The sequence below is a fragment of the Phodopus roborovskii genome, unplaced genomic scaffold (assembly GCF_943737965.1).
Source record: "Phodopus roborovskii unplaced genomic scaffold, PHOROB, whole genome shotgun sequence".
Lineage (NCBI taxonomy): Eukaryota > Metazoa > Chordata > Mammalia > Rodentia > Cricetidae > Phodopus > Phodopus roborovskii.
The window spans coordinates 11,846,767-11,859,136 of record NW_026126588.1 but is presented as its reverse complement, the minus strand read 5'-3'; the positions used below and the strand labels follow the sequence as shown (position 1 = coordinate 11,859,136).

The 12,370-nt window shown below is 39.3% G+C and overlaps 1 protein-coding gene across 1 annotated transcript in view; it reads left to right on the top strand.

Annotated features, from left to right (window-relative positions):
* LOC127236585 (collagen alpha-1(XIX) chain-like) overlaps nucleotides 1-12,370 on the top strand; it is a 107,905-nt gene that overhangs the window by 93,045 nt on the left and 2,490 nt on the right. The window contains exon 12 of the mRNA XM_051204295.1: nucleotides 377-534. Within this exon, the coding sequence (XP_051060252.1) occupies nucleotides 377-534 (158 nt within the window). The remainder of the gene's footprint in view (nucleotides 1-376; nucleotides 535-12,370) is intronic.

The following is a 12,370-nucleotide window of genomic DNA, read 5'->3' as shown; positions in this document are numbered from 1 at the left end:
AGGTGAGCCTGGGTTATATAAGAATGCTGTTGGACACGAATCAAGAGCAGCCAGGCAGAAAAGAGAATTCTTCCATAGTTGCAGCTTCAGTTCCTGCCACCAGGTTCTCGGCTTGGGTTTTTACCTTGGCTTTCCCCCATGATAGACTGTAAACTGCAAGCCAAATAAATGGCTTATTCCCCCAGGGTGCATTTGTTCAGAATCTTTATCAGAGCCCCAGGAAGGCAAACCAGGGTACCACACCATGTGAACAAACATTTCTTAGGTTTCCTTCCTGCCAGCATGCAAATAGTGCACTGCTGCGTATAGTGTTGAGGAAAGGCACGCGGAGCAGACCTTTGCCAGTTTTCTGACAGTGTATATTCCTCATTCGCAGAGTTCAGAATACAAAGTGCACCCCAACACAGGTCTTTTAGGGAACTATTCCACCGGTCTTGCAAAACTTGAATTCCTCAGTGGTGAAATACCGATAGTACAAGGTTCCGGGTTACTGTCGTCATATTTTGCCCTGGAGAAGTGTTCTGATCTCTGCCTGTAGGATCCCACTATCTGAAGCACCAAGCTCTGACTTGCAGAGGAGCTCCCCTCAGAGAAATGACTGATGTGAACCATTGCTGGGCTCCAGAGCTATGTGGCCCAAGGCTCACACCTGTTAGAGTAAAAAGGATGGATGAGGTAGGGCTCCAGCATCTTATTTTTGGCCCATTGTTGAGTAACCTAGTCAGATAACTAAGACCACTTACAAGTGAGTGATACCAGTGGGGAGGACAGTCACCATAAGACGTAAATACAGTTGCTAAAGAACAGTTGAGCAGAAGGTCTAAGAACCTGGGTCCTGGAACTAGGTTTCATTTATCATTTCTGAACAGTTTCAAAAACTCCTTAAGCTTATATTGCTTTGTTCACAAAATGGTAGGAATTTTTTTTTTATTTCAACACTTCACTAAAAAAATAAATCTCCTCTGAGAGTCTTTAAAATTTGGATCATTTAAATGGCCTATTATTAATTTTACTGAGTTAATAACCATTATGGTCTTGTACTGAGGATAATATTTATCATGGGACATCTTAAGATGCATATTATCATAAAATGCATAATAAGGATTTTCCACCTATATAAATTGAATTTAATAGATTGTAACAGCTCCAGTGGGCCCAGTGGAGTCTTTTAAAACTCCAGTTTAGGACCTTATTAAAACATGCATTCTTTTCATGTCATATTTTAGTTAGAGATCTTGCTTTACCTCTTCCAGCTTGAGTATGCGTGATTGTATAAATACAAGGTACAAGTAAAATAAAGATAAAAGCATAAAATAATTTTTGAATGTACCCAAAGAGAAAAAGACAAAAGGATGTCTTACAGTTTTAAATAATAGAAAATTTCTATTATTAAATTCTATTATTAAATGATAGAAAATATCTATTAAAATTAGTAGTTGCTGTGCAAAGCATTTTATGACATATTGCTGTGCATTGAAAAACTAGACTTTTTGCATGTCAGAATGTGAGAGTGTGTGTTTCTGTTTAAGCTGAGGTTATTGTTAATTACCAGTGGATAGACTTTAATGAGAAGCACCAGATACAAATTACACTCAGTGTCTTTCTTAATATGGCTTGTAGACTGCCCACATTGAAACCTCCTGGGCTGTTAGATCAGAAGCAGCCATATGCCTTAGAAGTTTGCATTGTAAGACATACTCTCAGAGATACTTGCACAACAAGAAAAGATTGCCTATAACTACACACACACACACACACACACACACACACACACACACACACACACACAATCCACTAAATACTTCAAGTCCCCTCTAGGATGAATGCCACCCCTAGCTGTACGGTGTCTATAACAACTCTGTAAACATTCCTTTGTGAAATTATTACAGCAGGCATAGTATCAGTTTCCTACAGCACACATGGGATGCCACCCTGCTTTGAGACTTTAGTAAGAAACCATGGAGCTCTAAGTGTAAGTTTGGATGAACTGTGTACTATAGAGTTTCTTTTCTTCTAAGATGTGGGGGTCTTTTGCAAAATCCATTTTTATGATCAAATTAAAATCCACTGCCTCTGCTCACTCAAGTCCTATAAACTTACTAGTGATTGTAACTGATTCATCAAGCTATGCCAACACACACATATCAGACAAAAAAAAAAAAATCCACAAGTCCAAACACTGTCATGTCCTTCCATTCTATAGTATTCATCAAAAAATTGAATTCTTAAATGTGGTATTGTTATATGATGTAATAACTCCATATTTTTTTCTTTCTCATGGTAGAAATGTACACAATACTGCACCCAAATTCGGTAAAATCAGAGTTCTTCTCCATTTGCTCCTGAAAAAGCTCAGTTGATGCTTGAAATCAATCTTAAATGAAATCAGTGAAAGAACTGGTCATTGCTTTCATACAAGGCACCATGGTTATAACGTGGACTAGCCCAGAGGTCCTTATGCCCTTTCAACCGTCTTCCAGGCGTAAAAGACAGAGGCACTATCATTGTTCTTCAGCTCTTCTATTGGCTGACTCTCTTTTTCTTATAATTTATTTATTCTTTTAAATTTCATTTTACATTCCAAATACAGTTCTCTCTCCCACCCCTCCTTCAGCACACACACCCATCCCCCAACCACCTACCCCCCCCACCTATGCCCCCAGCCTACTCCCAGTGCGCTCCTCCCCATGAGTAAGACCCCCATGAGGAGTCAACAATGTCTGTCTCAATAGGCTGGGCCAGCCCCTCTTCCATGAATTAAAGCTGAGCATGGCATCCCACCATAGGGAATGGGCTGGGGACTTGATTCTAGCCACGCCTCCCTGCTTTGCTTAACTACTTCATAAAGTGGTTGATTTTTCTGCAGGATTCCTGGTTGTGCTTGCTCAGGAACCTCTGGCATTCCTCATCTTCTATAGAGAGCCCTGACTGGGATTGAGTCCTTAATCCCACAAAAGTGCCCGGTAAAACCTACTCAGGGAGTGGTTTTTAAAAAGTACCAAGTTTGAAACTGAGTAGGTAAAAATGCAGCTTTAAACTCAATAATCTAACCTAGAGGTTCTCTATAAACCTCCCAAATGGTTTGTTATAGGCTCCCTTCTAAGAAAAAAATCTTTACATTTTAATGGAGTTTTAAATGTCAAATAAGAAATGATTTACATATGGAAATGCGGCATTATTCCCACATTGCCTCCCCATTAGTGTAGGTTTACTAACTGCAGTGGTCGCTCACTTACTGCACTAAAGGAATGGAAAAGTCAAGGTTCTTCATTTCACTTATTTCTCATACAGGCTACACTTGACTAAAAATGCAGCCATGAGTCATGGGACTGCCACTATTCAGGAAATATAGAGCAGAACATAAAATAGAATTTTATGTATGAATTACCAAGATAAGATCTGTCTCCAGTGTAAAGTTGTTGTTGGAGACTGACCTTTCCCTAATAGATCCCAGATGAGAAAATAGTAGAATAAACTACCCTTATAAAGACAAAGCTAATCTGGACCATTTGAAAGTGCGTTTCTTTTGCAAAACCTCCTGATATCTCTTAGATGTCTTCACAGATCCAACAAGCTAGTTTACTGAGTTCTGTGGTATATGAACTAAGGACATACAAATGAAATAGAGACCACCGTGCAACTGTGAGGAATCACATACCATTGCTAGAAGGAAAGCCTTTTCTCTCACAGACGTCTTGAGCCATCTATTTCATACATTTACTCTCAAGAGAAAAGTTTAGAGAGCTATACCCCAAACCTGAGTGCTTTCCCGCAATGGAGTCCATGTTCTCAGTTACCTACTAGGCATGTCTTCATGGATGTTCTGTTTATTCCTTCAGTGTAGAACTGTATATTCAAAACAGCCTCTTCTTGACACTCACAATTGCTTCTCCTCTTACTTTGCTGTCTTCTACTTGTATTGTTAACATTACCGTCCTCACAGTTTGGCCCAGACCTGAAACTTGTCATTTATGTTAAAGCCACTTTCTCTCTACTCTCTGTCACACTCATTTCTCATAACAGCCTTAATATTTTTTCCTTATCTTATCTCCCCAGATTCCATATTTCTGTTGCATTTGCCCAAATGATTGAGTTGTCTCCTGACTCAATTACTTACATCCACTCTTTTCCTCCATGAATTTTTCTAACAGCTCTAACTCAATATCTGAAAGGCATGATCTCAGGCTTCTGTTTAATGGGAGCCAATAACACACTAATAACTACAAGTTATCCACATAACCCTAACCCTGATTTTACAACCAAATCCTGCCTGCCCTTTCCAACTTCATTTCACAGAAAAATTTGATGCTCTAACCTAAACCCTGGTGTCCTTATATGTGCCTTTTATCTTTCCCCTGTTCTAGCCTTCTAAACTTCTTTTTATTCATTGTAGATCTTGCCTAATGATGAGAATTTGTCAAAAAAAAAAAAAAAAAGCATGTACAAAACCAAAGCATGTCAACCAAAGGTCAGGAGCCAGCTTAAGACTCTGCCTTTATCAATTATGAGATGATCCTTCACCTTTTCCATGTCTGATCATACAAACAGTGGGTAAAACAGTAGCATTTAACCATAGCGCTGTGATGAGGCAAATGAGTTGGCTCTTAGAAGAGGGGCATGCATACAAGATCTTCTATACATAACATACTATATACATCTCTGCCTTTATCAATTATGAGATAATCCTTCACCTTTTCCATGTCTGATCATACAAACAATGGGTAAAACAGTAGCATTTAACCATAGCGCTGTGATGAGGCAAATGAGTTGGCTCTTAGAAGAGGGGCATGCATACAAGATCTTCTATACGTAACATACTATATACATCTGCGAGAGAGCAATATTCGCCTTTGTTTCCAGTCCTCTGATGTGTTAAGGAAATTCTTATTTATCAGAAAACCTAACGGTGAATGTTCTTAACTAGTACGTCTCTATTTGTAGACATGTTCGTCCTGGAAAATGTCCACTCTATGTCCCTTCTCCTCTCTCTTTCCTTAAAGGGGGTTTAGGTGAGATTTCATAATAATTTGAGCAAGAGAACTGCACCTAAAGCTCTCTCTCTCTTTTTAAAATTAGTTCTTACATTTTCGAGATTGTACTATAATTGCATCTTATATTTTTGAGAGTATACTATAATCCCATCGTTTTCTTCACCCCTTCATTCCTTGAAACCTTTTCATTTACCCATCCTTACTCTCTTTCAAATTCATACACACACACACACACACACACACACACACACACACACACACACACACCCTTCAATATAACATGCTTAGTCTATATAAGGTTACACGGTTACACATAAGTATGTTTTCAGGATTGACAGTTTGGTATTTAATAACCAATTTTTCATGCTTCCCCCTGGGGAAGAATGTTTTTCCCATTCTCAGAATTTCTTAGTTGTCTGTAGTTCTTGTTCAGCTTATGTTTAGTCAGTCAAACTAGTGATAATCTATGGATGTAGGTAGTTTCTGACGTTATTATCAGAGTCTCATAGAAAACTCGGTGAAACTCTTGCTGTTACAACCTTTCTACTCCTCTTCTGCAATGTTCCCTGAGCCTCAGGTGCAGTAGATGAATCCATTCGGGCAGGCTTCAAGACTCTGTGTTGTGATGGTTGTGATTTTCTGTGGTGACCTCCATCTGTTACAGAGAGAGCTTTCCCTAGTAAGGGATGAGGACTAGATTTATCTGTGGATATAAGGACAAACATGTAGAACATAGGTAAGGATGATGCTCATTTAGTAAAGTATTGGTTGTAAGTTCTCTAAGATCTGTGACTTCACTAGTAGCTGGCTAGATTTCCAATACTAATCACTGGTTACTGCCAAGGTATGCGTGCCAGTGTTGTTCCATCAAGGGTTTATGATGTGTTCCCTTGATTAGAATGAAGGATCCCTTTTTAACTCTTCTGATTAGTGTTCGTTTAGTTTTCATTTAGTTTGTCAGCTATCAGGATAATAATGCCTGCTTGCTTCCTGGTTCCATGATTGAAGTACTCTCTCTCTCTCTCTCTCTCTCTCTCTCTCTCTCTCTCTCTCCCTGTCTCCCTCCCTCCCTCTTTCTCTCTCCTTCTCCTCTTCCTCCTCCTCCTTCTTCTCTCATACATCAATACATCCTGACTGCAGCCTTCCCTTTTCTACCTCCTCTCAAAACCCCTCTCCTCTCCCCCAGACTTGCGGCTCCTCTGTTTCCCTTCAGAAAAAAGCCAACCTTGATTGGGGCACTTTCACCTGGCCTGTCACTACAAGGCTGTGCTTTAAAGTTGAGAGTGGAGGGGCTACCATAAATGCCCCACCCTGATAATGAGATTGAGAAGTATTTCTTGAAGAAAGCAAATAAATGAATTGTGTTTCTTAAGCCACTCAACCAACCTGTGTCTTTTGATTGGAGAACTGTGGCCACTGGTGTGTGTGTGTGTGTGTGTGTGTGTGTGTGTATGCATGTGTGTGTTAAATACAGTCATCCCATTGTTGAATTTTTGTGGCGATGCATTTTCAGTGACATGCTGTGTTTTAATAATTACAGCTTCAAATCTCTTTCCATGATTTCCTAGTTATGCTCTCCTTCCTCTCTTTATCCTGATATAATACTTCCCATTTTCTTTAAGTTTAGGTCAGTAGATACAACCTTTGTAAGGCTGTTTATATCATGAAACATTCTCTTTCAATTTAGCATATAGTTTGTTAGTCTAGGCTGCGATGTCACAGTCTTTTGGGACTTGGAATGTGCTGCTCCAGGCTCTTCTAGCTTTCAAAGTTTCCGTTGAAAAGTCAGTGATATTCTAATGGTTTTCTTTTATATGTGGCTGTGTTTTTTCTCTTGTAGTTTTTACTATGCTTTCTTTATTAAATATACTTAGTGTTTTAGCTATGATATGATATATATACATATATATCTGTATAATTAAATATCTGTATAATGTCTGTGTGTTTCATGTATGTGTAAAGTGTTTCTTACTCTTGGGAAGTTTTCTTCTACAATCTTGGTGAAGATCTGGTGTATGCCACTGACTTTGGATTCTTCTCCCCACCTATGCTTATAATTCAAAGGCTTGGTGCTTTCACAGTATTCCACATTTCCTTTCCCAAGGATAGTTAAAAATTTTTATTTTTATATTTCTTGTTTATTTGGTCTAATCCTCTACTTTAGGTTAGACTTCTGCTCATCTGTCTTTTGCTTAATTCACTCTACTCAGGCTTTCCTTTGAGTTTTCTAATAGAGTTACTGAGTGTACACATATGTGTGCAGGTATGTGTACATATGGATTCAGAGGACACATTTAGATGTCTTCCTCAAGTACTCCTCACCTTGTATTTTGACACAGGGTCAATCACCAAGGCTGGATTTCACGGGTTTGACTAGACTGGCTTACCAGTGGGCCCTGGAATCTGCCAACGTATGCAGTACCAACCCTTAGATCATGGGCATGCACTTCACACAGGGCTTTAATATGTGTGTGCTAGGAAACTGAACATGGGTCCTCATGCTTGTGTAGCTTGGGCATCTCTCAAGCCACTTTGAAATGCCTTTTTTCTCTGTATAATACTCACTTATCATCAATACCTAGATCCATTCATTCTTTTAGGGCAGACAATATGGTGATAATTTAACTTTGTTATTCCCTCTATTTTTATTAGCTGAAACATTTCTGTAAGAAGAGAATCAATTCCTAATTACCCCATGTTATACATGAGTAAGAAGGTTTTGTTAAATATTATTTTCACTTATACAGTTTCCCAAAAAAAGCAAGTTGATTTCCTAGTATCTGCAAATGGTTAGCAATTAGATTTTACTATTTTGTTTGTGATATTATGGAATTGTTTTAATTCATTGACCATGTCCTTATTAATACTAAAACTGCCTCAGTTAGTCAGTAAAAGAACTTTTACCTAGCCCCTGAGTCACTTCACCACAAGCCATACATCTTTGTAAGCTCCCGCTGTTAGGATGACAGTTCATTTCAGTTTTAATGTACTGTCGGGCTAACTTAGCTCTCGTCTGCATCATAAAAGTTCCCTGAGCATGAAAGCTTTAGTACCTTCTTTCCTCTTGAACTCATGTGCTGTGCAGTGTTGTAGTTCCCCTTGCTAATTACCATAGATTGCTCTTCCCCAAACAGCAATGCTGAGTTCCTGTATCTGCAGTGACAGCGCGAGGCTTTACATAAAATTATGATGCGGTCACGTCGTTTGATTATTTAGCACTTCACAACTTAAATGGACTTGTAACCATATAAACGTATCCAATGTTTAATGGAGGTACCCCCTGCTTGCTTACTATAGCAATCTAAATCTAGTTTAGTTGAACATGTCTTCCGATCTTGAATGTAGACTTGTGTATGTTTCCTCAGTCAAGGTCCAGTGGATAGAATTAAACCACATAATTTGTAATAACAATGCCAACAAAATAAACTTCTTAAAAGCTTATTAAAATGTATAAAATGTTGTAAGGTAAAAAATAGCACAGATGAAATAGTGGTAGGTACTACAGAAAAAAGTATTCACATGTTTTCTACATGATCTAATGTTAAGCTACTTAAAGTACCACCTTGCTTTTAACACATCAGCGTGCATTTTTAGGAGTAATGACACTACCTCATTTCACCATATATTGTGTAACCCTTTGGGGAGGCCTGACCACAGAACAAGGAAATGATTCCATCCAGTCTAGCTTGGTGAACCAATGGTTTTATGAGGGTTTTTTTTTTTTTTTTTTTTTTTTTTTTTTACAGGAGCACGGGTGACACAAAAGTTGAAAGCTTATCCCCACGTGGGAGAAGACTCGGTAGACCTTTCCAGCAAAGAGTCTTCTATAGTTCAATGATCTGTAAACTTGGGGAGCAGCCTTTGGTTCCTGCAACTTTCCAGGCTTCTTGAGACTCTTGAGTCTGGATGAACTTTCTTCTTTCTTCCAGAATGGAATGTTTCCATCCAGAGTTAAGAATCACACAGTGGATAGTACAGTTTTCAGCATCATGAATTTATAGTAATAGATATTTCTGTTTTGACAAAAAAAAAATTTGTGGGCAGTTCATAAACACCTATCACAGGAGTTTAGCTCAAACTAAGCCAGGAGGTCGGCTTAGCTCAGCTCAAATTTATGGATAAAGAAACTACCACTCACGGGGCAGTGGTGGTACACACCTTTAATCCACTCAGGAGGCAGAGGCAGGTGAATCTCTATGAGTTCAAGGTCAGCCTGAACTACAGAGTGAATTCTAGGCCAGTCAAGACTATATAGAGAAACCCTGTCTCCAAAAAAAAAAAAAAAAAAAAAAAAAAAAAAAAAAGGAAGAAAGAAAACAAAAAACAAAACAAACAACAACAATAATAAAGGAAACAAACTACAACTCAGAAAAAAAAATGTGATTTTCCTATCAAAACATTCTTTATGCTCAGCATCTAGTTCATTATAAATGGGTGGCAATTTGTTTAAAATTTTTTTAAGCATTCATTGTCAACCATCAAAAAAAAAATAAAAAATATCATTCTAAACCATTGATTTTGTTTAGACAAGAAATGAGTTAGATACGGCAAAGACAGTAATGGCTCCCGGGAGCAAGTTGTTACTGGCCCACGATGATTGTGGCAAATTCCCTGGATCTGTCATTCTGTCCGGATACCAGGCAGCAGCTGCAAGAGACTGAATTGCTTCTCTCAAATGTGGATCACATTTCATTTCCTTTCCGCATCAGCAAAATGAAATGAAATGGGGAATTTTGGAAGTGGCCTGAAATATTATTGCTGACATGGCTATAATTTGGAAACGGTCAGACTATTACACAGGAGATTTGGCAGGGTGGGGGATTTGCTCTACATGTGGTACCAGGCCTAAGTCAGCTTGACATGTTATTTCAAATTCCATTGTTTTCCTCAGGATTCCCTGTGACCCTTCCTCCAAGAGGTGTTGGTGGGAGACCTACTGTATGCACATCTGAGCAGAGCCAGCCCAGATCTGTAACTTCGAGGAATGGGCCATTAATGTCTCATTTGATGTCTTGCTTTTGCCCATCATCTACCTCCTCCTTTAGACATCCCTTTGGACCTGGCTTTTCCCCAAAGCACCACTCTCTTGTTCTATTCCATTAACTAGGATTCATTCCTGTGCTATCTCCTACGGAAAAAAACACAAGAAACAAACAAACAAAAACCAGATGCTCCTCTCCCACTCCTTTCTGCCTCTCTGTCCATTCCTACTGCCTTGCTTCCTGCTTTCTCAACTAATCTGCAAAGGACTTGCTTCCTATTGCTTGCCCTTTACAGTACAGAAACTGCAATTGAAAGGGATGGGAAGAGGTAGGCTATAACATGCAGTTTGATAATGCCCTATACTGTCATGATTCCCACCGTGCACTGGTTAACTGTGGCTTGTCATCAGCAGAAGTTATGGCAACAGTTCTGAAAATGCCCCTTCTGACTCTATTCCAAAACTTCAGGTTTAAAGGGTCTGGAAGCTCTAGAAGGACACTAGTGAACATGAGTGATCATTGCCTCCTTGTGTATTTCCCAAAGGCTGATTCTAAGAGAGTCTTGAATTCTGCACTGCCCAGTAAATGCCAGCTGGGCAGTCTTCCTCCTGCAGCAATTAGCTAGCTAACTGCTAGCCAAGTCTGTGGAAACAATAACAGGCTTTAAGATTTTTATTTGTTTGGTTGGTTTTTTGTTTGTTTGTTTTTAACCAGAACGATTTCATGTTTAAGTCGACAAATCATCACAAAGACTTTATCTTTCTGGATCTGTTGTTGCTTGTTTGCCTTTGTATAGTCCTGGCTGGCCGGCCTGGAACTCAATTTGTAGATCAGGCTTGAGTCCACAGAGGTCTCCCTGCCTCTGCCTTCGAAGTGCTGGGATGAAAGGTGTACACTACCCACACCCAGTCTGATTTGAATGCCAATGACTAGAGAAAAATTTTTAGTTATACATGCATTTTGTGTTTCAATTTATTTGAAGTAGTGGACCTTACAATTCATACTTAGAAATATTTTGTGGAACCCCACTGAAAATGTCTCTTGAAACATTTATTCTTCAAATATAGAATAGGAAACAGATCTCAAGTAACAGGACTTGTGGGATTCAGAGAATCTCAAGGGAGGTGGGCAGTAATGGTTGTATGTGTGAGTTGCTTATTGAAGGCACCTGGGGCTGAATGCTGCTGAAGTCCCCTCAGTGAACCAGAGAGGCTGGCTTGGAATTATACCTCTCTAGGAGATAACTTTTGTCACATTTTGGTTCTCCAGGAGCATCAACTGTTCTCACCTGGCTATCTTGCCAGGGCCAAACTAATTAACTGGCTTCATAACAATTCCAGAAAGAGAAAACCTAAGAAAGAGGGGTAAAGGATAGAGTTTGACAAGAGCACTTACAAGTGTACAAAACTTTTTAAGAGCTGTCTACCAGCTTCAACTGAAAATCAAAGAAGGCCTGCGAACAAAGTGAAGTGAAACCAAATGAATAAAAGGTTTTATGACTTTTTCCTTTGGAATAATGTAAGTTCTTTGACCATGGAAGTGACTTATATAGTCTCTGATGAAAATAATAACCATGTGTGGTTTCTGACAGGATTGAATGCAGCACTTACAGGGCTGGAGAGAGAGAGCAGAGGTTAAGGTCATCTATTATGTTTCTATTGGGACAAAACACCATGACCAAGACAATACACAAAAGAAAGCATGAGCTTATGTTTTCAGAGAGTTAGAGTCCATGTGACACCACAAAGGCGCAGTGGCATGCACAGCTGAGAGCTCACATCCCTATCCACACAGGTAGGAGGCAGTGAGGGGCACACCTGGAATAGTCCTTTGAGATCTGAAAGCCTGCCCCTGCAGTGACACACCTCTTCCAACAAGGCCATACCTACCAATCCTTCCCAATCAGTTCCACCGAATGGGGTGGAAGTATTAAAATATATGAGACTATGGGACCCATTCTCATTCAGACTGCTACAAGGCATATTTTGCAGAGACGCTGAAGTTTTGTTTGGAAGGTCATTAAGTTTTGATATGATTTTAACATTAGTTTCATGCAAGATTGGGTAATGAAAAAATCATCAATGGCACTTAATTCCCATGTGTCTTGCATACTTTATTAGAATTGCTTTTAGGTTTTCATCAGCCATACTTTCCATGGTCAATTGTATTTTTTAAAGAAATCTTCAGATATTCTGTTTATTTTTTTAATATTTCATCTTTTTAAAATTAATTTTTTTATTTTACATATTGATCCCAGTTCCCTCTCCCTCCCTCCCATGCCCCCCAACCACCCTCCCATCCCATTGCCCACCACCACCACTCCACAGGGTGTGTGGTGCCTTCCAGGAGGGGTCAACAAAATCTGTAAAGTCATTTGGAGTAGGGACTAGGCCCTCC